General features: G+C 43.3%; 2 protein-coding genes and 1 long non-coding RNA gene across 4 annotated transcripts in view; 1 reads left to right on the top strand and 2 right to left on the bottom strand.

Moving 5' to 3' along the window:
- Positions 1-5: 5 nt before the first annotated feature.
- LOC310828530 lies at positions 6-5,865 on the bottom strand. Its single transcript, XR_014557006.1, has 2 exons — positions 4,455-5,865; positions 6-755 (listed from the first exon to the last, which is right to left on the bottom strand). It is a non-coding gene; the product is annotated as an uncharacterized lncRNA (long non-coding RNA).
- On the top strand, positions 630-25,857 carry CMTM6 (CKLF like MARVEL transmembrane domain containing 6). 2 transcript variants are annotated; one of them, XM_083706093.1, is made up of 6 exons: positions 630-666; positions 2,157-2,348; positions 5,841-5,995; positions 15,830-16,006; positions 17,723-17,821; positions 20,326-25,857. In XM_083706093.1, exons 2-6 carry the CDS (start codon positions 2,165-2,167, stop codon positions 20,467-20,469), a joined length of 759 nt encoding a protein of 252 aa, XP_083562219.1. In that variant the 5' UTR covers positions 630-666; positions 2,157-2,164; the 3' UTR covers positions 20,470-25,857. The 2 variants fall into 2 exon arrangements, with proteins under 2 accessions (XP_083562219.1, XP_083562218.1); XM_083706092.1 differs by lacking the exon at positions 630-666 and having other exon boundaries at positions 1,791-2,348.
- STT3B (STT3 oligosaccharyltransferase complex catalytic subunit B) overlaps positions 21,044-27,536 on the bottom strand; it is a 259,595-nt gene continuing 253,102 nt past the window's right edge. Inside the window, exon 15 of the mRNA XM_083705761.1 lies at positions 21,044-24,070. The gene's annotated coding sequence lies outside the window, so the exon portion shown is untranslated. The remainder of the gene's footprint in view (positions 24,071-27,536) is intronic.

The raw sequence follows: 27,536 nt of genomic DNA, 5'->3' as shown, positions 1-27,536 counted from the left end.
GTCTCATTTGAAATCTAAACTGTATTGAACAAACTTGAACTCTTAAACAAGAACATATTGTTCTATTGAGGATTTCCTACCAAGCTCAGTGTGGTCTTTATATTACTAGGCTGAATAAATTTTGGAATTTAATAATAAATGTTTCCAGTCTAACTGGAGAAGGTCCTGAAACTAAATTTCCTGGAAAACCTTTTTGGAGCATGGATGTATGTTGAAAATAGCAAAGGTTGCTCTCAAATTAAACAGTATAATCACCTGCAGATATATATATGTACAATCGACCTACCATACTTTTCATTTTTAAGGGTATATTAGTTATCCATAATCAAGCAATTTCTTCTCAACATATATTTTTATTTATTTCATAAAATTTATACACTACTTGACTGTAAAAAAAACAACCCTCAAAGTGGCTTACAAAGATCTAAGTTGTTTCTCAATACATTTAAAAGGCCATGCTGATTTTTGCCTTTGATAAAGCCTACATCTGTTTCACACGTACCTCTTAAATAAGCTGTCTTCCAGATCAGTTAAATAAGTGTTAATACTTCTGTAAGACAGTGCTGTATTCACCGTTTCTTGCTCAAAGTAATATTTCTTCCTTTAACAAAACAAAACTGTTCTCTTATAGGACTCCCAATTGTCTCACACCAAGAAACTGATTAGGTTAGTACCTGCTTATCCTTAATGATTCTGCAGCCTTTAACGCTTCCAGGCCAATCATTGGACTCCAAACCAGTATTTCTAACAAACACCTGTCAAATGCATAGATGTAATTGCAAATGAAATGCTGTAATTCATAAAGGTTAGATTCTGTTTGCTTTCAGAGCAGAACCTTTGCCACAAGACCCTACACTTTATGACAATGAGCAGTTAACTGGTAGTTTTCATTAAGATATACATGGGTTGGGAGCCATACAGCTACTTTAGAATTGTCCACAGTCTTGTGTGTCCTCAGTAGATTCCACCCCCTCCTTCAAACACTCAGCCATGATGGCATATGCAACAGCTTTTGCAATTCCCCTCACTTTCAAAAGCCATGTAGCATGTAAGGATGCTGAACAAAGAAACAAGTCCAAAACACACTTGCACATAGACTGGCAATGATCTGTAAGTAGATCCATGTGTTTATGAATACTTTGGGCTTGTTTCTTTGAACAGAAAATAAACATGAATATGTGAACAGTATAGCAAACTTGAAAGTGCTGCTTTTAAAACTTCCAGAAAATAGGAAACTTCTCTAGTGTAGAATGTCTACATTCTTGGGCCAACGTTGCTTGAAAAGTTAGTAGTCTACTTTGGGGCATTCTTCTTTGCATTTCCCATATTATTGTTATTTTTTTTAAAGAATAGTTTTATCAATGTAAAGTGCTCTGGATTGAAATTCTGCCCCCCCCTCAAAAAAAGTTCCTTTCTGAGACCTTAAGGAATTCCACAGCTACTTGATGGTTGTAGTATTTTACATCATTTAGATCTAACTTTCTTGACTGAATGCTTAACATGACGAGGAGCAACTGTATGAAAGGAGCAACTCTACAAAGCTTTTCATTTCCAATCACATGCATGGCACAAATTGTACTTTTGAACAGATTACTACTATGTAACACAGCGAACTATTTGAGTGTATTTAAGATGTGCATGAGTATATGCTACTGATGCGGTAAGTAACGTATCTTTATTTCAGTTACTTTGTATCCCAGAGCTGAATTGTTTAACATATTTGTAACTCTTACGCATTGTAGAAGGTATATTTACTGTTCACATAGTAATATATGAAATGACTTATCTAAAGACACTAAACAAATGATTTAAGATATATATTACACACTGTGGAGTTCATAAGAAAGTATCCCTCTTGCACACAAAAGTATAGGCAGATATATTTCTCTCTGCTGGTGTAAAGTGCTTTTTTAATAGCAATAAAAGCTTTGAAAGGACAAAAAGGTGCCAGAAGCACTTTTACTTTGTCAGCTACCCATCCTACACAAGAAGCTGGAGGGGAGGAAATATGAGGGAGCATGACGCAGATAGCAACATCATGAAATGAGTAAAAGAATGGGTAGCATACAAATGTAAAATATATTAAGCTTAATTGTCTACACTAAGTGCTGGTCAAGCCTAGCATAGTTTTAGATTGTGCTCTATCTGCCTTCCAGAGAAAGAGATGATTGTGGAGCTACCAGGGAAAGAGATGATTGTGGAGTTACCAGGGGAAAATATAATTGTGGAACCATCACTGAAAATGTCATTATCCACTCCCTCTTCATTTGAATTTTGCACGTGGTTTGTGTCAAATAGTTCAGAATCAAAGATCACAGTGAGATATAATGGCAGAAGCATCTTTTCAGGTAGGCTGGAGTCTAACTGTTGCATTCAGTGTTTTTTTACTCGTTATCATTAGCTTCTTGCATTGTAGGAAAAGTACAGGAAAATTTAGGTCCATATTTTGCAAGGTGAAAAACATACAAGTGGTCCCCCCCCCTTATTGATGTACTGACATGAAACTCCCTTCCAACTTTCCATACATAACATTAAACCATAGCTTAATGTGCACACTGCTCAGAAATTCCCATAACTTGTCCCTTACTCCTGCTGCACTGTGGATGAAACAAGCCAGTGTCTGACTTGTCTGATCTTGGGCTTGAGTTCTGTTTCCCCCAAGAAGTCATGAGAAGTAAACAAGGTTTGTTATTAGCTTGCTGCTCATGATTTATTTGGGGAAAACAAACTAGCTTGGGTTTGGATGACATGATGAGCCAGACTTGGCTTGTTTTGTCTATGGCACAGCAGGAGGAGGAGAGGGGAATATTACCCTGGGAGTTATTGAGCACCATGAACTGGCACACTAATAATTTGCATTAAACCATAGTTGTTGCATAAATATATACATAAATTCAGAAACAGTGTGACGTACTACTTAGTAACAGAAAATGCACTTGACAAATAACATCTAAATTAGTATTTCTTTTAACTACTGGAATTTCCCCCAAAGCATATTCTCTACTCATAATGACGTTTTCTTAGAATTACCTGCAGTGCCCAATTACTGTTCATGGTTTGAAATCAAGCCATGCAGGCAAAGGTACAGCCTGCAAATTGTTGAGTCTCGCAAAGCACTGTGCATGGAGCTCCACAAGACCTGACAATCTGCTTTGCCCAGGGCTTTGTAGCCACTGCGGATCAGCTGTGCCTGAAGTTTTGGTCTAGTTGCATCTTTTCCTGTCTCATTGCTATCATCATATATGGCATCAAATGTAAGGCAGCTAGTGTGGCTTGGTGGAAATGGGCTGGCAGACTTAATTAGACCCATGGGCTGGAGGCCCACTGCTAAGGTATAGGATTACAGCCTTAGTCATTAGTTTATATTCCTAAATCATGTATTGACTCTAAAATTAATTTGAGCTCTCTGGCAGATATCATGACTTAATATTTTATTCTTCTCTCACACACTTGTCATCTCCTTGTTTACACTACACCCTATCAAGAAAGGGAAGCTTTATTATTTAAATGTAAATTTAAAATAATGCTAAACAAGAGTTTCCCACCTAGTATTGAGGCTGGAGGAAACCCATGCACACACATCCCCCACTCACGAGGTGTGTGTGTTAAACAACTTTTTCCTCTGTTTGCAGCAAGTTTCTGCATTTATTTCTTAAACATCCTGCAATTTCCATTTTGACCCAATGTTGCAACAACTTCCACACAAAAATAAGCTGCTCAGATAGTATGAGAGATAACTACACGGAAGGTGTTACCACTTGCTTTACTGTCTTTATGTACAAGTTCAGTCTTCTCTTGTACATTTTGGCCTGGTGCCCCATACCCCTTAGGGCAGGGGTACTCAACCTTTTTATACCTACTGCCCACTAATGCATTTTTCTTGATGGTAAAATTTCCTTACCGCCCACCAGTGCTCGATGGAAGGAGGATTCAGCTTGTGCCGTAGAATCCCCTACTGCCCACCTAGAATCCTGAAACACCCACTAGTGGATGGTAGGGACCAGGTTGACAACCCCTGCCCTAGGGTATCAATTGACATACATTAAAATATAGAAAGAAAATGTGTTGGTACTTCATATAGATGTCCGCAAGGGGGAGGTAGCACACTTTTGAGTAGGCTTAAAGAAAAAAATAGTAAAGGGCAAATAATGTAGATTAGGTTTCCTGTAGCATGTTTTCAGGATTCAAATATAATTGTGAGAGTTGGAAGGATGCATTGATCCCCATAGCTTTGTGATGCATGAGACTAATCTTCTAGTGCTACAGTTCTGCACATATTTACCTGAAAGTAAATCACATTGAAATTAATGAGGCTTTTGGTTTGAGTAATAAGTGCAAGAGCGCTTTGCTCAAGGTGAACCAGTAGAACTAAAATCCGAGTCTGCCAGCTCCAAAAGTTCAACACTCTATTGTACAGAAGTACACACAATAAACAGGTCATCTGGAGCCCTTACCCTCTCTAACATCTGTGCCACCTCTTAAAGCAGGAGGAGGAAACACTGGTTATTGGACTTTCTCACCCTGTCAGCCTCAACTAGCATGGTCAATGTTCCAGGATGATTATGGGAGTTGGAGATCACAACATATGGAGAGCCCAGGCTTCCCACCCAGGTTTTCTGTGCATCAGGCTTAGCTACACTGGCAGAAATAGCCATTGCCTGAGGGGGTCCCTTAAAGAGACTCTTAATCTCAGGGTCTTGGGTTTGAGCCACACATTGGGCATAAAGATTCCTGCACTGCAGGCGGGGGTTGGACTAGATGGCCCTTGGGATCCCTTCAGATTCAACGATTCTATGAAATGGAAAGAGGAAGAGTCATGTTAAACTGCAATGTCAATAGCAGGCATAAGTTCTGATAGTGGCTAGAAATATAGAATTGTTGCTGTTTCATTGGAGACATTTGCTGCTTAACTTTTTTTGTGGGTACTGTGGGGATAGAGCTCTATTTTGCCAAATGCAGGGGCTCAAACCTCTTCAGACGTTTTTAATGTTTGATATTTTACCATGCTTTTAATTTTTGGTTGGGAGCTGCCCAGAGTGGCTGGGGAAACCCAGCCAAATGGGCGGGGTATAAATAAATATTATTATTATTAGCAACACCTTTTTTTTAGCGGTGTGTACCGTCTGTCCTTTGAAACACACTTTGCCATTACTTGCATAACCTGCTCTAGCCATTTTAAAAATACCTTTGCTCTGGCAGTCAGTGTGGGGTGGAAACTGTGAATTACAAGCAATAAATGAAGTGGAAGAATTATTAAGTGTGGGGCTTCTTGAACACAAGCCACACCCCTTCTAAAACTAAGCAACAAAAATGATTTTTTGACCAAAACAGCTATAATGGCCTCAATACCAAAATCCAGCCTTTTCCTCTCTCCCCCCCTCCCTTTGCTTAACATCCAGCCTGATGAAGAGTTCAGAGGAACTAAGAAAAGCTGCCTATTATGTGGCAGCTGGGCTTTGCAGTTTTATGTTAATAATGCAACTTATTTGGCGGGTTCGTCTCTTGGGAAAGGAAAAAAAAAGGCAATTTATTCGGTATGCAGGGAGGGCTTGCCAACGGCAAGAGGGCGGCGCTTGGAGCCTGCTCCTCAATGCTTCTGGGCAATAAATGAACAAGGTGAAACGGCGTGAGGTGAATTTGGCCGCCGGGTTTGAGGCAAAGGCCCCGTTTCTCCTGATAGGCGACCGGATTCACCTCCTTCCGCGAGAGGAGAAAAAAGGCGGGGAAATTTCGACGGCCCTCCTCCTCCTTCCTCGAGGCCTTGGCGCCCGGCCCTGTCTGGGGACAACTCCCCCTGAAGCTGAAGCGGAGGCCGCCTTTCCCTTTCGTTTTCCTCACAGGGCCTACTCCCTTCGCGGCCATGGAGAACGGGGCGCCGGTCTACGCCGACACCACCGTCCCCGCCGAGCAGCCGCCGGGGAAGGGCCCCCGCTGCACCGGCTGCACCGCCGACAACTTGGGAGCGCGGCGGCTGGCGCTGAAGGTCTCGCAGCTGGTGAGTCGGAGGGAGGGAGGGCGGGATGGCGGCCCTCCTCTTCCCTTTCCCCTCAGCCAGGGCTTCTTTCCCGCCTAGCCGAGGCTGAGGGAGGGAGGGCGGGGATTAAACACACACAACACGCTGGGGAAAGGGAGGGAGCCGAGCACGGCCAGGCCCACAGCAGCCTCCGTGAGGGGCTTCGGGACTACTAGCCGGCCTCTCAGCCCGCCTCCCAAGCTCGGGTCTTGCGGCGGAGCCGAGAGGAGAGTCCGCCCGGCCTCATGGCGGCGCTGCTGCAGCAGCAGCAGCAGCAGCAGGTGCCGCTTTCTTCGCCTCGGACGAGGAAGGGAGAGCAGCCCTGGCGCTTGGCGTCCTCCGAGCTCCGCCCTTGGCTCGCTCGCTGCCGGCGTTTTAGGGTCCTCGGGGCGTGCTTGGAAGGGGAACCCGCAAACGCTCAGGCCGTTGTTTCTCAGCTCAGGGCGCTGGCTGTCGTTGGACTACAACTCCCATCATCCCCGGCCGCTGGGCCCGCTAGCTAGGGATGATGGGAGTTGTAGTGCAACAGGGTTTTCTCAAAGGGAGTCTTCTGCCGTTGTTGGACTACAAATCCCATCATCCCTTACCGCTCGGCCTGCTAGCTAGGGATGATGGGAGTTGTAGTGCAACACGCGGTGTTTCTTAAAGGGGGGGTGTCCTTCCGTTGTTGTTGGACTACAACTTCCACCATCCCTGACTGCTGGCTAGGGATGATGGGAGCTGTAGTCCTACAAGAAGTTTGCCCGGTGTTTCTCAAACAGGGGTGGGGAGGTGGGGTGTCCTCCCACGGTCATTGGACTACAACTCCCATCATTTCGGGCTGCTGGACCTGCTAGCTAGGGATGATGGGAATTGTAGTCCAACAACACCCAGGTTTGAGAAACACTGGGCAAACTCTCCTATTGGGGCACAGGGCTGGGGGGGGGATGCATAGGCACAGCCTCGATTTATTTTAGGGGGAGCAGAATGGAGCTATCTGTGATGTGATTGGTCAGTTAGTTAAGTATTTTTATTTATTGAATTGGGGAGGGGCAGCTCCCCCCCCCCCCCCGGTTATGCCTAGGGAGGAGTGTAGTGTGGCACCTTTCATACAAACACAAATCTATAGGGTCATAGAATTGCAGTGTTGGTAGGGACCTCAAGGGCCATCTAACCCAACCCCCTTCAATGCAGGAATCTTTTTGCCCAACGTGGGGCTTGAACTCACGTCCCTTAGGTTAAGAGTCTCATGCTCTACCAACTTGAGCATCAGTAGAATCAGAGAGTCATAGAATTGTAGGGTTGCAAAGAACCCTGAGGATCATATAGTCCAACCACCTGCAATGCAGGAATATGCAGCTGTTCCATACAGGAATCAAACCTGCAACCTTGGCTTTATCAGCACCATGCTCTAACCAACTGAGGTAGCCTGGCCACCTTTCATATAGGGTTCCCGTGTACGTGTGTTGTTGATTTGATAATGAGGGAAACTCGGCTGTATGAGCAGAAGTTATATTTGTCACCTAAACGCAGGTGGGTTAATTTGGTGCTTTTTAAGAGCAGAAGAAACTGCCTTGGGCCCATTGCTCTGGCCTGGTATGTCTCTCATTGTTCTTTACTGATTGATAGTGGCTCTGAAGGGATTCAGAAGAAGTGTTTTGTCTAGCCCCACATGGAAATACCAGGGATGAACCTGGGGTCTTTCTGCACGCAAAGCAGGTCTTCTAACATACAGTGTGTTATTTCCTTACCAGAAACCCTTAGTTTCCCCTCATGCTCCTTGATGTGCAAGTGTGAATATCTATAACACAGTTTAAAATGTGGGAACTGAGGCTTATATCGTTCTAGGCAGGTGGATTCAAAATATCATTTTGACTTAAATTCCCCTTGTTTGCACTGCATTTGTAATTGAATGCACGTACAGTAGGATCACAGCAAAAAAACTCCCCCAAATATGGGAGTATTATGTCCATTTTGTGTGTCTTTTACATTTTTCATGGTACTCCTATGATAAAGTGATTCTAGAAATAGCTTACATCAGGCATAGGCAAACTCCGGCCCTCCAAATGTTTGGGACTACAATTCCCATCATCCCTAACCACTGGTCTTGTTAGCTAGGTATGATGGGAATTGTAGTCCCAAACATCTGGAGGGCCGGAGTTTGCCTATGCGTGGCTTACATATCCAAAAACAATAGCATTACAGAGCACTACTCTAATTGGCTAACCAGAGGTAGGTCCCACTGAGCTGAATGGGACTTACAGGTGAAACTCAGAAAATTAGAATATTGTGGAAAAGTTCATTTATTTCAGTAATTCAACTTAAAAGGTGAAACTAATATATGAGACTCATGACGTGCAAAGCGAGATATGTCAAGCTTTTATTTGTTATAATTGTGATGATCATGGCGTACAGCTGATGAAAACCCCAAATTAACAATCTCAGAAAATTAGAATATTAAATGAAATCAGCAAAACCTTTCCACGATATTCTAATTTTCCGAGTTTCACCTATATTCTTACATAAGCTTATGTGGGGCTGCAGCCTTGCAGAGGAATTGTAACCCCCATATATGGTGGCTGGAAAGGTTAGGATATAGTGCCCGTCCGTTCCCCCCTGCCCTGGCCGAGCTGACCTCAATAATAAATGACTTACCATGGTGTATCTACTTACACTGGGTGAGAGGAAACCCTGCTGGTGGAAGTTAAACCAGTGGAAGTTATGTTGTGTGTAGAGCGCAATAAGGTGTATATCAAGAGCCAGGGAATTGGCATATTGTGGGCAGGGAGAGGGATAAGCAAAGTTCTGCTGCATCCTAATCCATTACACACATAGCTCAGGAATGCAGGTATAGCTATATTCACCCCATAGGAGTCAGTGGAAGGGCAGGAAATGAAGGTTTACACTGCCCCCTCCCCAATGAATATACCCTCACCAGAAGCAGTTAGGCTGCAGCTTAATTTACACAGGAGATACGGGGGCAAAGCAGCCCTTGACATATTTGCCTGCTTAGGATTGCTTGCTCCGTCCCTAGCTGAATCTCAGAGAGTGGTATGCTGTTCAAAGCACAGCATGGAAAGCTGGGAGATTTTTACAGCCCTCCCCACTAGCATGCATTTCCCCACCTGAAATGTCCGGTAGACATGTAGCATGGTCTGTATGAAAGCCACAATGAATTTTTTGTTTTTCGTTCCCGCAGTAGTGCTTGATTTCTTAATTGCTACTCTTCCTATGTGCAGCATAGCCTTGTGGCACCTTAAAGGCAGGTATAACACACACATATACAGTCGTACCTCAGTTCTCAAACAGAATGCGTTTTGGGAGTCCGTTCGACTTCTGGAACTGTTCGAAAACCAAGATGCAGCTTCCGATTGACTGTAGGAGCATCCTGCAGCCAATGGGAAGCCGCGCCGGACGTTCGGCTTCCAAAAATCATTCGAAACGCTCACTTCCAGCTTTCGATCGTTTGGGAGCTGAAATGTATGAGTTCTGGGGTGTTCGACAGCCAAGGTACGACTGTACATTGTCCCCCCCCCTAATATATTATATATTATATTATATATGCACACAAGCATGCCTAATTCACCTGCCAACTAAAGATAACACCTCTTGTATCTAATGAAGTCCTCTCTATTCCACAGACTTTTATCCTAGAATGAATCCATTAGCCTTTAAATTGCCACAAATCTCTACATAGTTTTCATGGCTACTGACTAATATGGCTACACTCTTTGGAAGTTGCTACTTACTATAGTTTTTGTCTTTATTAAAATTAGTATCTAAGTTGGGAGTGATCTAGATGTTTATTTTCAAGGCAGCACTTTTGATACAAGTAAAGCAGATTTCCTCCTCACTTGATACACTTTTTGTCACAGGGGAAATGCATTCTGCTTCAACTCCAGGCCAGCACAGTAATTTCTGTATTTTATATAGATATAGCTTAGTCAGTAGAGCATGATACTATTAATCACTGGGTCATGGCTTTGAGCCTCATGTTAATAATAATAAATAAATATATATACCCTGCCCATCTGGCTGGGTTTCCCCAGCCACTCTGGGTGGCTTCCAACAAAGTATTAAAATACACTGGTCTGTTAAACATTAAAAGCTTCCCTAAACAGGGCTGCCTTCAGATGTCTTCTAAAAGTCTGGTAGTTGTTTTTCTCTTTGACATCTGTGGGAGGGCATTCCACAGGGCAAGTGCCACTACCGAGAAGGCCCTCTGCTTTGCATGGTTCCCTGTAACTTGGCTTCTCGCAGCGAGGGAACAGCCAGAAGGTTCTAAGATTCTACGAATTTAAAACATTTTGATACTAGCCTTAATTGAACCACTACAATCTACATCAGACCACCCAGATACTACACAGCCCGATTATTAACACAGCCTGCAAATACCTGTGTAAACAGAAGGGTCTTTAGCAATCATCAAAATGCTTTTATTTTAGAGGGGAGGTGATCCAACAAAGGCTGGGTGCACCAAAGTGGAACAGCTCCTCCCCAGGGTTTTCAATACAAATGCCAGCAGACTGCGGCACAACCAAGGGGGCCTCATGCAGAGATCTTAGCATAATTGTGTGGAATGCTGTTCCAGGAGAGATTAAGTACACGTTTTCTGCATTCATCTTTAAATATTTGATGAAAACTTTTTAATACCACCATCAATTAAGGAAAAAATAATAATTCTGTAATAGCTAGCTGGTAATCTGCAACTATAGTTTTATGTGGTTTTTATTGTATATATAATTGTTGTGAACTGCTCTAATATTCTCCCCACCCTGAAATCGTGATATGTTAAGTATGTTTTGTAAATCAATAAGGAAAGGGTTGTATAGGAGAAGTTGTTCTTTCAAATATCCAGCTCCCAAATTGTCCACGGCTTTAAACAAAAGAACCTCATACTTTGGCTTGGTGATAAATTGGCAACTGGTGCAGTTCTTTCAGACATGATAATGCATGCCTGCATTAAGAGTGTCCTCCTCATCTACTGCGTTTTGCAGTTCCTGCAGCTTCCAAACCTACTTTTAAGGGCAGCTCCACACAGAGTATGTTACAGTAATCTAGTCTTCATAGAATTCTAGTATTGGAAGGGACCACAAGGGTAAATCTGGTCCAAACCCGTGCAGTGCAGGATTAAGAGACGCATACTCTACTGACTGAGCAATCCCAACTGGTAACCAGTGCTTGGGCTACTGGTGCCAGGTTATCCCACCAGCTGAAGCTGATGGAAGACGCTTTTAGTCATCATGGCCACTTGCGCCTCCGGTCACAGTGATAGATCTAGAACAGGCATAGGCAAACTCTGGCCCTCCAGATGTTTGGGACTACAACTCCCATCATCTCTAGCTAACAGGACCAGCGGTTAGGGATTATGGGAATTGTAGTTCCAAACATCTGGAGTTTGCCTTTGTCTGATCTAGAAGCTGGTTCAGTAAGATACCAGGGTCAATGGTATCAAAAGCCACTGGAGGATAAAGAAGTGTTGCACTGCCTTCCCCATCAGTCGCCTTCTAATAAGGGTAATCTGGCAGGTCAACCAAGACTGATCCAGTTCTAAAACCAGGCTAGATTAGAAGGCTTCTATAAGTGAATATTGGAAATAATAGGAAGGCCATTACTCTACCACATGATTATGTTCCTGTGCAGCAAGACCCCACCCTCGAGACCATAGCTGGGAGGGGAGGGATTGGATATCATCAGGGAAGTTCGTAGTTGTAATGAAGCACTAGGCTACACAGTGCAGTACAAATGACAGAGTTTCCAGCTCTGGGGATTTCAGGTGTGTCTTAAAGGACACTTCTTTTAAACTTCAAAACACCATGCACCCCAAAGCCAGGCAAATCAAAAGACAAATCCAACCCCACATATTCCAGGACTATTCCTCCAAGTGACTTGTTTCCCAGGCCAGACGTCTCTCCTGAGTTTGTAGCTCTCAAGTGATAAGCAGGCTTGTTTGACACAATAGAGATTTTGGTTGAGTCTTGGTTGCTTTTGTGATGAAGAAGCTAGTTGTTTTACCTGTCAGAAGCAACTTAATACCATACGTTAACATCTCAGGAGCTCTGAAGAAAGCTATGACCCTTTTCTGTTGAGGTTCCCCACCCTAAATATATTAACATAAACTCTTTTATGTACAGGGCAAATGCAGCCCATCCTTGTCCCCCAGTGTAGAAATATACTGAGTGCCTGACCTACTTGCTTCCTAAAAATGTGGTTCTGGTGCCTAAAATTTTGAACCGCTTCTTCAGCTTTGTGCAGCGTTCATAACTTGAATTTGGTTTGTTGGCTTCTGAACAATTGGTTGCTGGTGACTCTTTGCTGTCCTGTTTTGTCCACCAGCAATTGTTTGTAGATAAATAGTGTTGGCATGTAGTTCATTTTGCAATGTGGTTATTAGGCAATTTAAGAGACCAGTTCATTCTGGTGTTTTCTAACTAAGCGGCTTACACAATGCATCTCCTTTTCTCCCACCCCACACCCTTCTTCCTGGTCTTGCTTAGTGCATTTGCCGCCACACTGCCGTGGTGTTTCTGCATGTCCCTCTTTCTGTGGCTTCAATATTAAATAAACTTGCATGGTCTCAATATAGCTGCCTTTTTGAGGAAATTGGTAGATGGCAGTCATTTCCCAAATGTGAGGACTTACAAGGTAAATAAATGAAAGCGAACAGCCCACTTTGAAAGGGGAAAGCCATCTGTTAGATTTGGGTTGTTTTTTTTTAATTACATTTGAGAGAATGGAATATTTCCCATTACAGTAAGATACCAGAATCAAAATGACTTAAGAAACCAATAATCCCACAATACTGTGGTGGTTTCAGATTTAAACTTTGTGTTCACTTTGATTTTTTTATTTAGTGCAGGAAAGCTGCGGTCATTTCACCATGAAATGCAAAGTATTTGCTACCTTTGGACACAGACTGTAAAGAAAAATCTTCTTTGTTTTCCATGACATGTACACTGTATAAAGCAGTGTATGTCTACCTTCCAGGGTAAAGGTAAAGGGACCCCTGACCATTAGGTCCAGTCGTGGCCGACTCTGGGGTTGTGGCGCTCATCTTGCTTTATTGGCCGAGGGAGCTGGCGTACAGCTTCCAGGTCATGTGGCCAGCATGACTAAGCTGCTTCTGGCGAACCAGAGCAGCGCACGGAAACGCCGTTTACCTTCCTGCCGGAGCAGTACTTATTTATCTACTTGCACTTTGAAGTGCTTTTGAACTGCTAGGTTGGCAGGAGCAGGGACCGAGCAACGGGAGCTTACCCCGTCGCAGGGATTTGAACCGCTGACCTTCTGATCAGCAAGTCCTGGGCTCTGTGGTTTAACCCACAGCGCCACCCGCATCCCTACCTTCCAGTGTATGTAACTTTAAAACTTACAGCCTCTCTGGCTGCCCTTACTTCCAAGCAACCAAACTACAGGACTCGCCCCACAGTTCACAATGCTCTGAGCAGACCATACTCCAGCTAGCAGTAATAGACCAAGCAATTTTTATAAATTAACACCTACCCAGCCTAATCTCCTGGCTCCTAAAGGTGTTAAGAACACCTTCCTAACTAGCAGCAACTCAGCCAATTAGTTACACTGGGCAGTTTGTCACTCAGGGCCTCCTAGGTGCAAACTTCCTAAGTGTGGAATATTGTCCCTATATTTCTTTGTCCCTACAGGATGCTGCATTTAGGTTTTTAAGCCATGGATGCTTTAGCTGAGATTCCTGCATTGCAGGGGGCTGGACAAGATGACCCTCGGGGTCCTTTCCAACTCTACGATTCTGTGATTCTACGTTGACTCTACATTGGGTGACACTATCTGTCAACAGGACTGTCTCCCAACAATCTTTGGTTGTTGATGACTTCTGGGGTTTTTGCTTTGCTTTCGCAAGCAGAAATTCTGTTCTAAATTGCAAGACTGAATACTACCAGGGAGGAAAAGCCATTGACACTGTATATGGTGTAATCACTTCTTATCTGGTGGTATGAAAGTGTTGCTGGCTTTGCACACAGTATAGCCGTGGTACATGCAAATGCATTTCTGTAACCAATACCGTTTGCATATCACCAGGAAATAAATTTTCTGCATCATACACATGGGTGTATGGTGATGTGTGGCCGTATCAGTGCTTCCTAGCAGGAATTGGTAGGTATTGTACTTCTCACTAGCCCTTCCAAAGCTAAAACCTGACTACAGAGAACTGTACATCAAGCATGGGCTTGGCATACTGGAGAGGAATATAGGAAGCTGTGCCATATGAGGTCAAGCCACTGGTCTATCTAGCATTGTATCATTCACATGGACTGGCAACAGCTCACCAGGGTATGGCCAGCACCTCTCCCAGCCCTACATGGGCATACCAGGAATTGAAGCTTTGACCTTTTGCATTTCAAGCTTGTACTTTACAACTGAGCCCTGGCTCTTTGTGAGGCTGTGCTCAGCTGGTAGGTGGATAATATACATGACAGCTGAGTTTTTAGCTGGAAGAGCCTAGTAGTGAGCATCTGTGCTTTTCACAAGCTTAATTGAGCTTACAGTTGGCAGGTAGTTTTGGCAGCCTCCACATATACTGCTGGAGGAAGGATCTGTACTGATGCGTACTCAGACAGCTCTGATAACTTGTCAAGAGTTGGAACCAATAAAATTGGTCGTGTGCATGACGCTTCTTCATCAGTTCCATTTCTATCTACATGGACAAAGGTATATTAATTATATCACTGCTGCTGCTAATTTTCAGCCACATTAACGAGCAAGAAATTGGAAGCTTGCATTCTAGGAAGAACAGTTGAGAGCAATCATCCATGTGCATTGATTTCTTGAGAATATCTGCTGTTGCTTCAGTCATAGCATCACTGGGGAAATGTCAGTCCTATGCTGGAGTATTTTACTTTGATACTACAAGCTTGATGCTTAGTAGAAATTGAAGATGGATATTTTCATGCCATAGAAATATGTGTCAAGTAGAAGGAATTGATCCATTCTAGAATTTCACCAGATTCCAGATTACTTTGCACATTTATTGTGCAAGGCCAATTGATGTTATTTTTGTGTAGGCTTGGATTTAATCACCTACAGTAAATCTGTTTTGAGGCAGAGCTGTTGGACAATTTATACGTGCTTCTTTTTGTTGTTGTTGTGTAGCAGTGATTGCTGGCATTTAAACAAAGAGCGCAAAAACTGAAAGTAAAACAAAGCAGGAGTCATATTGTCCCCTGTTCCCTCAGCAATCGAGAGACAAAGGCAAGAGGCAGTCAGGAAATGGACTGCAGTGAGATAGACAATAAGTGGAAGAATTCATATGCAGCTGACTTCCGGAAATGAGAATCTGGAGCAGTGTGGCATTACCCAAGTGTTCTTGGAAAGACACATGAACGTCATTTTGCTTTGTTTTCAGATAAAGCAAGGAATCTTAGAAACTCTCCCGTGACTTATAAATATTGTCAAAATAGTCTTCAGACCAAGAATTGCCTCCAGTGGAGCTTCTTATTCCCAAGAACATGCATTGCAAAACTGGGTAGCAATCACATGCCATCATATTTAGTTTTCTGCACCTTTGAGGTACTTTGCAGTTTGCACCTACAGTTGCTGGGGAAATGGACGGTTTAATGCAAACAAGAAGCATGCTAGCGTGTGTGGCTCAAATGTCTCTGGTTCAGTTTAAGTCCTGTGAAATGGGAACTTTTAAAGAACATTTCTCACAAGGTTGCAGGAGATAAGATTCTAAAGCATTCTAGATCTTAAAAGTGCTTTCCTAAACATAGTGCTTGAGTCGTGGTAACACCATGCAATCTGCCCTCCTACTGAAGGGATGTTCTAACAGCCAGTGGTTTCCTCCTTCTTCTTCTCCAACAGGTCCTGTCCTTCCTAGCCTTCTTGTGTGAAGAAATCGTGCAACATTGCAGCAGTTGCGGTGGCCTTTACTTCTTTGAATTTGTCAGCTGCAGTGCCTTCCTCTTGAATATCCCGATCCTGGTTACATATTGCACTTCTTTGTACGAGAGGACAGGGAAGGAGAAAGTAGCAACTGTGGTAAAGGGAGCCGCTTTTTATATATGTTATGAATATCATAATTTTTAACAGCCATAGGCATGCTCAGGATTAGTCAACACTGCCTTGCTTCAGCGCTTGGAGGAGCCTGGAAAAGTTGCAGTTAGGAAAATCCAAACCTGTATTGGCAACTTAAACATGTCATGCTAATTTACTGAGAATGTTAACTGGTGGGCAGGGCATAGAACCTGTCTGACAAGGAACAGTGATGGCAGCTTATGTTTACAGGGTCTATTGCCACCACCTTAGGGGGTTGCCTGTGGAACAATGACGCTGCTAGGACGACTAGGCCAGATGTGTAAAGGTAAAGGACCCCTGACAGTTAAGTCCAGTCGAGAACAACTCTGAGGTTGTGGCACTCATCTTGCTTTACTGGCCGAGGGAGCCAACATTTGTCCGCAGACAGTTTTTCCGGGTCATGTGGCCAGCATGACTAAGCTGCTTCTGGGGAAACTAGAGCAGCACACGGAAATGCCATTTACCTTCCCGCTGGAGCAGTACCTATTTATCTACTTGCACTTTTTGGTGTGCTTTCAAACTGCTAGGTTGGCAGGAACTGGGACCGAGCAACAGGAGCTCACCCCTTCATGGGGATTCGAACCTCTGACCTTCTGATTGGCAAGCCCTAGGCTCAGTGGTTTAGACCACAGCGCCACCCGTGTCCCAGGCAAGATGTGCAGCAGTGCCTATATTAAGAGTGGGGTTCCTTTTTCAAATCAAAGACCACTTCGCTTTCTGGGTTAATCTTCCAGGAGCTACATGTTAGCGGATGGGAAGGCTAGAGACAAATGTGGGTGGAGCAACTGATGTGGCCTTTGCATAGTAGGCGATATTCCAGGGGCTTCTAATGCACACACCGCCACCCTTCATTCATGCAAGCAAGAAGCATTATTGTTACAGTTCACAGACACATTCCAACCAGGCAAAAGCCCCAAAGGTGGGCAGGGAAACTAGAGAGGATGGGGGTATGGTCTGGGAAGCAGGCATTTCATTTCACGACCCGTACCTAAGGTTCTCTACTCTCTGCTTTACAAGCCAAGCATGTGTCATGTTCCTTTGTTTGCATGGGTTTACAAAAGCCTTTTATATCTACAGAGGTTACCAGTTAAGATGCGATTAAAGCATCTTAATAGGCTTTAGTAGTATGCTTTACTACCACGCATCACTAGTACACATTTTTCACATCCAAGCTTCCATTAGACATTTTCCCTAATGAATACCATCAACACTGAAGTTTTTGCTTCCTAATTTTCTCAGCTTGGTTTTGGTGTCTATACTTACCTTTGCAGTTGGTGGAAGAGATTCTGTTGAGCATTTACAGTTAAAATAGTTGGAGGGCAAGAGGGGCTTTACTTTGAAAGCAAGGATGACGAACTGGTCACAGTGGCACACCTTGAGCTGGGTGAATGCAGTTTCAAATTGCACTCAGCCACAAATGTACTGAGTTGCCCGGAGCAAGTCATTAGCTCCTGACTTCACTTTCCATCTGTAAAATGGGAATATTAGTGATCTCCCTTGGCAGGTTTCTTTGAGGGACAGCAAGGTAAAGGATGAGGCATTTCGTGCATGAAAAGTGCAGTAGTACTAGATTATATAAATATTTTTATGCGTTATAATTTTTATTGTGTGCTAGGAAAAAGGAGCAAAAAAACAAAGAATAAATAATAATTCTGAATTTCACTTTTTTTTCTTTTGTAGGATTTCTTGATTGTTTCAATAGTGGCGGTCTTTTTCCTGCTAGCTTCAATTGTGTTTGCTGCAACCAACGATAATACACCCCCTGAAACCGCTGCTATTGTAAGTACTTTTCTCCACATTATTTGTGTTCAATATCTCATGTGTGGAATCAGTTTTGCATTTTCAGGCCTTCCCTTCTGTATGTATAGGAAGATGTGGCACAGGTGATGCAAAAAGAACGCAGTAGGATGCTGCTGCTACTGGGGCTGTTAAGACCTAGTGAAAAAGTTGCTGCGGAATAACTTTTAAGAGTCAATTGAAAATTGCTTCATTCCTCGCATGTGGATTCCCCTCTGCCCAAAGCCTCTGATTATTGGCCCATTTGGGAAGAAAAACTCTTGTGCATCTTGTCCATCTGGGTAGTCTTGGTGTTATTTTTAAATTTGGTATTCACTACATACTTGTCTTTTGATAAAGATGGGTTATTCTTGCTCTCTGCACCCTTTCTTCCTACAGGGGATCTAGTAACAAAAGAAAAATATCAGTGCCTCACGTCGTTTTATGAGTTACGTTATCCAGGGCTGACAACTTAAGATTTGGGCAGGGATTTCTTCAGACATCCTAAAGTCTAGATTGGGGCTTGTTGATGCTCGGGGGAAATTCACCCCATCTTGATTTTGTGTGGGAAATGATGAATACCACTAGTTGTTTTGTACAGCCTGCACCACAACATCATGTCTGATCCCAGTTGTTTTCTTGTGCTAAAATGAGGACCTCTGAGAATACTTATTACAATTGCCATGATTTCCCTTCAGTGCTACTGATGGTTCCCATTTGAACAAAGGTTGTGCTAGTTATAAATTTTCTACTAGGTCATTCCCTCCTAGTTCCTCTTGCCATTTAAATAAAATGTTTAGCCTTGATGTTCTTATGCACTTTCCTTTTTCTTCCCCTTTCTTCTTCTTAATAATTTCCTACAGCCCACAACCGGTGCACACCCATCTGGATGTGTGCCAGACTGCTGCACCACGCTTTTAAAAATAAGCTTGCCCCCAAAGTGCATATCATTATCATAGCCAAGTGTTCATGAGAAGATGATAATGCAGACAGGATGCCCAAAGCTTTTGACGGGTGCTGCACTGTGAAAAGCTAGGAAATAAACAGGGAGGTACACTGGCAGAAGCACAGAATGCACTTGAGGCAATAAATACAAGTGGAAATGCAGCACTGCAGTAGCAAAAATAACCAAGCCCCAATGTTTTCAGACTAGCTCAACATACGCCAGATGCACTGTGCTGGTGAGTTGGAGGGTGCGATGTTGGTACCCTGCTTTAGGAAGTTAGTGTTGAATGGTCACTTTAAAATGTGAAGGTTCATTATTGCTTCACAAGTTGTGCATGTCTTTAAGGGCCAGGGCCAATAACAAGACCCAGTCTTACAGTTGTGAAACATAGCAGGTGCTGCTAGGTTGTGTTAATTAAGCTGTGTCAGCATTTGGGCATAGTATATAAGGAGCAGCACCTAGCTCCCTCATTACCCTGGGGGATGGATTGGTGGTTGGGTCATGGTTGTTGTTGTTATCTTTAGTGTAAAAGGAGTTTTTGTTTTGTTATTAAAACCTTGTTTAAGATTTTTTTGAGTTCCTTGTTATGCATGGTCTCCCCAGCAAGCTCTCTGCAGTGACTCTAAACTGCAAATAGCCAACAGTTAGTACTGTTTGCATTTGGAAAAGAGCTTCCAAATGGCACAACGTCATTACAGTAGTGTAGAGCCGCACACTTTTCTGCAGATCATACTTCATCAGACAGTGCAACATAAGGCTGTGTAGGGATTGCCAAAGCTGGGGCTGCCACAAAACTGTGACTTAGTAGGCCTAATAAATTTCAGTGAGATGGGGCAAGCATGTAGTCTCTGAATCTAAGGGCAGAAACCTGTGCTGTACTTGGGGCTCACTGTGTGAGAGATCTACCTTCATTGCAGGTGGTCTTGTAAAAAAAAAAAAAATACAGTTAAAATGATCCTTTTATTAGGGATTGGAGATATATGGACCAGCCGGTTTCCTCTTGTTTTATTCCTGGATGTCTTACTGGGCCTCCTACTCTCATCTCATTCTCTTAGTTTGCACTGCCTATTGGCAGTAGTTCCAAACACTTCCATTTCTCAAAAGCCGCAAAGTGCCTTTCAGCATTCGTCATTGGCAAGTTTTATAGCAGGGATGGGGAAAGGGCTATACCCTTTTCTGGGCAACGTTTTGGTGGCCCATGTGTCCGTGGTGGGTGGAGCCAGAGCCAAAGTGGGTGGGGCAATGAATGCTTTATGTTTTGCACAGGTGACTGGTAGAAACGCACACATCCCTCTCTATCCTTCATCTAGGCAAGTGTTATCAGAGTTGAAGGGCACAGTCCAGCCAGGCAATAGCACTTAAGGAGGGTGTAAAGGAGGGCCAGGGAGGGGTGTGGCTGAGCAGGGGAAGAGTCATAAGGCCCAGAAATCCCACCCCTTTTTTTTATAGAGACCAACAGGAAAATGTACCTGGAGATAATCAGGCTATTCTTGTATACTTTTGAATTGGAGTTGAAGTTTATTTATGCGTATATAGACTCTTCTCACCCTTTGTTTAACAGGTATTCGGCTTTCTCGCAACGATAACGTTTTGTGTGGACCCTGTTCTGATGTATCTGAAGAGACGTAAGGCAAAAGAAGAGAGAAAGAGAGAAAACCCAGCCAATACACTGAATCCGACAGAGAATCAGCCACTGAATAACTAGCAAGTCTGAGGTCTAAACCGTCCCTTATTATTATTATCAGATGCCGAGTGAAGCTGGAATGATTCTGCCTTTTAAAGGGTGCCCAGATAGTTAAATTTCATTTCAGTTTTCAACTCGCCGTCCTAGTGCTGCGTCTTTGCACAGTTCCCACACATAAATAGTTCGAGAATTGTGGGTTTCTTCCCCCCCCACTCCAATAAGCACTCGATTTTGTGCAATTGCACACTCGTTTGTAGGTGACTGTACGTCACCAGTATGCAAGGAAAACTTGCGATAGGATCGTGAAATAATTGGGTTTTGCTTCTTCCAGGAGAAAATTTTCGACAGGTGAAAAATGGTTCAAGGTCAGAATAAAATTAGTTTCGTACGGAAAAGGCCCCAATAATGAAGGGGATGGGATGGGATAATAGCTGAAGAGAAAGGGACAGTGGGAGGTTTCTGCCCATATTAATTGCAGAAGGGATACATTTCATGTTTTTATATAGGAAAAACTAGGAAATTGAGAAATAAAAACAAAGACAGGAAATTAGATATTGTGTGGCCTATGGAGTATCCTCGTGTGAAAATCAGTAGGCTCTCTCTTTCTCTCTTACACACACACACCAGGATGTGGTCCCAATTCTTTACCTAGGGGATCATTGTTTTCCCCTCTTAAAATCATGTTCATCTCCCTGCCCATAAACTTTGGGTTTTTACTGCTGGCATTTTGAGAATAAGGTTTTTATAATGTAGCCAGGGGCCTGCAACATAGTGTTGCAGCATAGAGTGTCCTCTATTCAGGATTACAGTTGTTTGATTTGATTCCCACCCCAATAGTTAATCTGTATTCTGACCCCATTGGGGAGTGGCATTCTCTACTGAAGGTTTTCCCCCTCTAAATTTTTTTTTTATACATGTGAAAATCTTGGGATTCCCTGGCATGTGTGGGTGGTTTTTTTTTCCTGACTGCCTAATTCATGTTGCTATTGATGTATATGATTTTTCATGATAGTAATAATCGATACTGTCCATATGGTCTTATACCATTTTGTAACATAGCAGTACATACAGCTTATTTTATTTCTGTCTGTTGGTGTGTCTTTTAAGTCCAGGTTTAAATTATGTACAATGCAGTATGTAGGCATCTGCATTCGCTGTGTGTTCAGGACTCTGAAAGAGCTGTTACAATTTTAAGCAGACACAAAGAAGCAGTCAGCCAAGAGGAAACAACTTTAAAACTGTAACAAGCTGCCTGAAATTTTAAAAGGAGATTGTATTAATATAAAAAGGGCTTGGCTCATGTGTTGAGGAAGTATAAAGAGCAACACTTGTCGCCTCCAATCTTATTCATAAAACATTTAATAGTGTGATGCTTTTGGCCTATTTATTTTGTGTAGTCAATTGCATGTGCAGCTTCTCCTGTTTATGAATGAAATATTGCAGACTGTGGAAGACTTTGGGGCAGGGGTGGGTGTGCTGTTGGTGACAGGAAGTTAACCAATAGCTGCTGCTTAAGGTGTTGCAGCCCACATTGACTCCCAAGAGTTTCATTGATGTGTAGAAGGAATCATGGTCAAGGTGGTGTATGATGATCAAAGCCCAGAAATGTAACTTTATTTGGGGAGTCGCCAAGCAGGCCACGCATAATGCCCATATAGGGATAAGAATGCAGTGAAATGTTCTGAGGCGTTCTGGCTTTTCTTTGTTTTGCAAGTAATAATAATAATTTTAAAAAAAAGCCTACATGTGACAGCTAGCAAGGCAATGCAAAATGCAGTCTTACCTTGGAAGTCGAATAGCCTAGTTCTCGAACGTTTTGGCTCCTGAACGATCGAAACCTGGAAGTGACTGTTCCGGTTTTCAAACGTTCTTTTGGAAGCCAAATTTCCAACGGGGCTGCCGCAGCTTCTGATTGGTTGCAGGAGCTTCCTGCAGCCAATCAGAAGCCTTGCTTTGGTTTTCAAATGTTTTGGAAGTCAAACGGACTTCTGGACGGATTCCGTTCGACTTTGAAGGTATGACTGTAACCTGGTGAGGTTTCCACATCTTCTCGGTATGAAATGCTAATACAACTCCTCCCCCCTACACACACACACACCCTACTCTGCCAGGACAGAGCCTGCATGTTTTGCACATTGATACAGCCTTGAAAGTAGAAAAGGGATGCCGTTGTGACATATTTGTGATATTTTTTGAATAGAATAGGACTTCTTATTTTTAAAGGAGGAGTATTTGGGTTGTACAGTGAAATAGGAACATATAAGAACCACCTTCTGGATCAGACCAGTAGTCTATCTAGTCCAGCATCCTGTTCTCACAGTAGCCAACTAGACACAGGTGGCACTCTGGTCTAAACCACTGAGCCTCTTGGGCTTGCCAATCGGAAGGTCGACAGTTTGAATCCCCATGACAGAGCGAGCTCCCGTTGCTCTGTCCCAGCTCCTGCCAACCTAGCAGTTTGAAAGCACGCCAGTGCAAGTAGATAAATAGGTATGGCTGTGGCAGGAAGGTGAATGGCGTTTCTGTGCATTCTGGCACTCGTCACGGTCCTCTGTGCGCCAGTAGCGGTTTAGTCATGCTGACCACATGACCCAGAAAGCTGTCTGTGGACAAACGCCGGCTCCCTCGGCCCAAAAGCGAGATGAGCACTGCACCCCATAGTCACATTTGACTGGACTTAACTGTCCAGGGGTCCTTTTTACCAATGAGAAGCCCACAAGCGGGATCTGAGCATAACAGCTGTCTCCTCTTCTGCTGTTTCCAGCAACTGGTATAAAGATGCCTAATGCCTCTGACAGTGGAGGGAGAATATAACTGTCAGCCGCTGATAGCTCTCTCCTGCACAATCTCTCATGGATTTGTCTTTGAGCAAAGAGTTACAGGCAACAGACCTCAAGCTTCATTTGTCAAATATTCCCTTTCCCTTTCCGATGTTTGTGTTGTTGGGAGTTATCTTGAGGGGCTGGGATACAATTATGCCGGTTGCTTTGTATAGTTCCCGGGTGCTCTAAAGGATGGGGTTTTTTTGGGAAGAATTGTGAAAGCTGTTAGGATGCAGCTTGTTTCTACTAAGCAAATAAAGGGAAACTAGGGCTGCAATTCTGTACCCAATTACCCTGCTGAACACAGTGGAGCCTGCTTCTGAGTAAATTTGCCTAGGGTTGTGCTGTAGATTTCTGTTTGCTGTCATAGTAAGTTTCTGCAAAGCAGTGAAATATGAGATGCCCTAATTGGCACCACCTCAAGCAAGCTAGACTGGTAATCTTTCCACATAGCTGGGCAATGCCAGAAAATGCGACGGCTTAGAGCCTCTTGCTTCTTCAGGCTGAATTCACATAGAAGAAAAGGTTCACAGCAGCTACAGCTTAACAATGTAGGTTTGGAAAGTTTCACTTGCCTGGTTTTCCATGGAGAGTAATGATAGCCTCAAAGTGATCTGGCAGGAAAGCTCTTGTAGACAGGAAGCTAGTGTCACTCCCCTGCTCCCCCAAGTTGTGAGTGTTAGAACTTTAAAATATCTGTGGATAGATGAACTAATGAGATATTTATTTACGGGACTGTTCTCACTTCCTTCAGCACAAATGGTAATGACCTGGGTGTCCCCCCCCCAAAAAAAACCCCTCTGTGTTCCTGCCCCCTCCCCCATATCATATTCATTCCAAGTTTAGAACATTTTATCACTCTTAATTTTGTTGCTGCTTAAAGAATCCAGATACTGTATTAGACTTGCTGGAATCTTGCTCATGTGAATGGATCCAGTGGGTCTTAATTTCAAGTAAATCTGTTTAAGGTTGCACCGCTAGGCAACTTACTGTGGTATCTCTGAAAATACACTAGCTTATTTCCAGTGTGCGTAAAGCTGTTTTGGGATTAAATTGGAATTGCCAGTTTTTATTATTATTGCACTTTCTGCTTCAAAATCTTATGCAGATTTTGATCATGCGGCCTTCTAAGTTTCCGTCCTTAATGTGCATGTGCACACAAACACACTCCTTGGTGGCTCAGAACAATCACTCCCCCCATTCAATGATCTCCTTTTTATACCAATAGTTCAGCGCCACAAGACCGAAAGCCTTTGAACATACTGTGTTTGATCCAGACTGCTTGCCACACTTTAGTCCCATTTAAATCAAATGACTTGTTAAGTAGTGAGTAACTTGTTGCATAGATTTACGTAGGACTAAAGCAGGGGTAGCTAACTCATGGGCTGTTTCCAGCCTCTCCCAAGCTGTCTTTTGTGATCCCCTAGGATCCACCAAATATTAACCCTTTTAATTATTATTTTTTTTAATTAAAAATTGACTTCTCCCGTTGCTCGGTCCCAGCTCCTGTCAGCCTAGCAGTTCAAAAGCACGTCAAAGTGCAAGTAGATAAATAGGTACCACTCCAGCGGGAAGGTAAACGGCATTTCCGTGCGCTGCTCTGGTTCGCCAGAAGCGGCTTAGTCATGCTGGCCACATGACCCGGAAGCTGTACGCCGGCTCCCTCGGCCAGTAAAGCGAGATGAGTGCCGCAACCCCAGAGTCGGCCACGACTGGACCTAATGGTCAGGGGTCCCTTTACCTTTACCTATGGACCCACCTCTATGACGCCATGACATCAAAAGGTTTTTTGGTGGCCTCTAGACCCCTCCAAAACATTTTCACTTAAAAAATTAATCTTGGCTCAATGCAGCCGTCAGCCCCCAAAAAATGTCAGCTGCCCCTCGCCTAAAGGAAGGCAGGGTGACTGGATCCAACCCATTGTGTTTGCGGTGTCCTTGAGTAGAAGGGGCACAGGTCAAGATCGAAACAACTACTTGTGGCACCGCCAAGTGTATGAGCTCACTTGGTGGGATTGTTTTTTAACTTTCCCTGTTTCATACAGAAGATCCCCATTTTCCCAGGAGAGAAAGTAGGAAAGTCCCCTTAGTTTCGGAAGTGGTTTCCCACATGACACGGAGAGCCACTGTTTGGATAAGCTTAATGGTGCCTAGGACACACAGAAGGGTGCTGTTCTTTGGATCTTAGCCCCTGTATAATCACATGCATTCCATCCACAATACAGGAAAAGCTTTGAAGATTAGCCCACTGTGAAGATGGGAAGACACTCAGCGGTTTTGAGAAATTATAATGGGGTTTTTAAATGTAGGCTAGGCGCCAACTTTTCTAACAGCATATGCTTCGTGAAAAAGGTTTGGGTAATTTTGAACTGTGAATTATAGCATTGTCTTCACTTTGGAAACGTGTAATGACAAACCAACTCTTGCCTAAACTGTTACTGTATAGATTCTTACTGTAAACTGTATGCTGTGTCAACTTTTTTACCTTCTCTATTGTAGCCTGGCCTTTTTACTACCTATTTTTTATCTTCATTGGAATCACTTGATTACGAAATGATTACGTTTTTATTAAAAAGTAGTAGAAAGCATGTTGCTTTGGAGTATTTCTCTTTTCTGCTGTTGGTAACTGGGCAGCAAGAACCCACTTATTCCTGAAGAAACAGGGATAAATGGTAATGTGCCCCCCCCAAGGGCTGATCCATTGACCTGTTACAAGGGAGCACTTTGGAGTATCAGCCTTCCTTTTCAGGTGCGTTTTCTCTGGGAAATCTCTCATGAACCATCCTGAAAATATCCCATGGTGCACTAAACTCTTCCTGATGCAACCCTTCCTACGGATCACAACGCAAGACTTGTTTTGCTATATATTACATTCTTTAGGGCTACAAAAAGTGTTAGATCAGGCTTCTTGACTGGAAGCTTCAAGGTTGTATTTCTGGTGCTTCCTATGCAAAGAAAAATGTGGGTGATTTCTAAGCATGCAGAGCAAAAAAAAAGTATGCTTGACAGAAACAAGTCATTAAAGCTTCCAGGTACGCATGACGTCATCTGTTTTCTAGGTATGCTCCACCAGCTATAGTGCAGTCCACATTTTGATGTGATCCCTGCATAGTTCTATGTACGCTGCTTGTTGTTCTTGCTCTATGGATTATTATTATTTTCCCCTTCCAACCAAGCTTGTCCAAGATACATTCCTGCTGTTGATACATTTTTATTTTTATTGATTTTTTTTTACTAATTACATTTTGTTTCTCCAAGGAGTGCACATAAGGTTCTGCCACCCCGTCTATCCTCACAACAACTCTGAGGTAGGTTAGATAGGAGGGTTGGTCCAAGTTCACCCAGTGTGCATCATGTCTAAATTTGGATTTCCATCTGGCTCTTCCTGGTCTAAGTCAGACATTCTACTCCATTGGCTCAAGTGATTTTTCTAATGTATTCTGCTGCTGTTTAAAGCAGTTAGACAGTCTTCACTGTGAATTGTTGTGTTACATTGGTATCTTTCTAAGCCACCTTGCTCAGGTAGAACAGGAAGGGTATAAAGTGCCGGTTTAATTTGGAACCATTTGTGTTCTTCATTCAGTATTAATTTGCGCAGGCACTGCATTTTTGTCCATTTCTAAGTTTAATATAAGGTTTGGAAGCCTGTTGGATTATTCCGTCTTGGAAGCAAGACCACCTGTTGACATTGCTGTGAACCCAATGCCAATTTGGCATGTGATATTTTTGGGATGATGCACAATTAGATGATTGGGGTGAGATGTGGGAGCTAGGATTAATCTTGACTTCTCTACTGAAAATGTACTTTAAACTCTGGAATAGTCATCAGTCATATGGATTCAGAGCTGCTTTGGCAGCCGTACTCAGAAGTCTCATGTTCCCCACCTTAGTAGAGCCCAGAGTTAGCTATATGCTGCGTCTTTGTGCTAAAACAGGGAGGCACTTATTTGCAGGATATCCCCAACACCTTTACTGGAATACTGCAAGCAGGGCCGTAGCTAGGGGGTGGTGAGGTGGGCCCCCACCAGGCGTTGGGTGGGGCACAAAATCTGCTAAAAAACAATAAATATATTGATTGTTGCTTCATAAGAAATGGTTTTAAATAGAGGATGAATTGAATTGAAGGGTGGGAGTGGAGGAGAGGTAGAAGGAAGAACTAATTTGTCCATGGCAAGGGGGCGTAATCTGGACAGTTCTGCCAGGGCTGCAAGATCACCTAGCTATGGGTCTGACTGCAAGGCTCTCAGAGACTACTGATTCCATGTAT

Source organism: Podarcis gaigeae (assembly GCF_964106915.1).
Source record: "Podarcis gaigeae genome assembly, chromosome: 12".
NCBI lineage: Eukaryota > Metazoa > Chordata > Lepidosauria > Squamata > Lacertidae > Podarcis > Podarcis gaigeae.
Note: the sequence above shows the minus strand (reverse complement) of the source record. Positions and strands in the feature narration are given on the sequence as shown.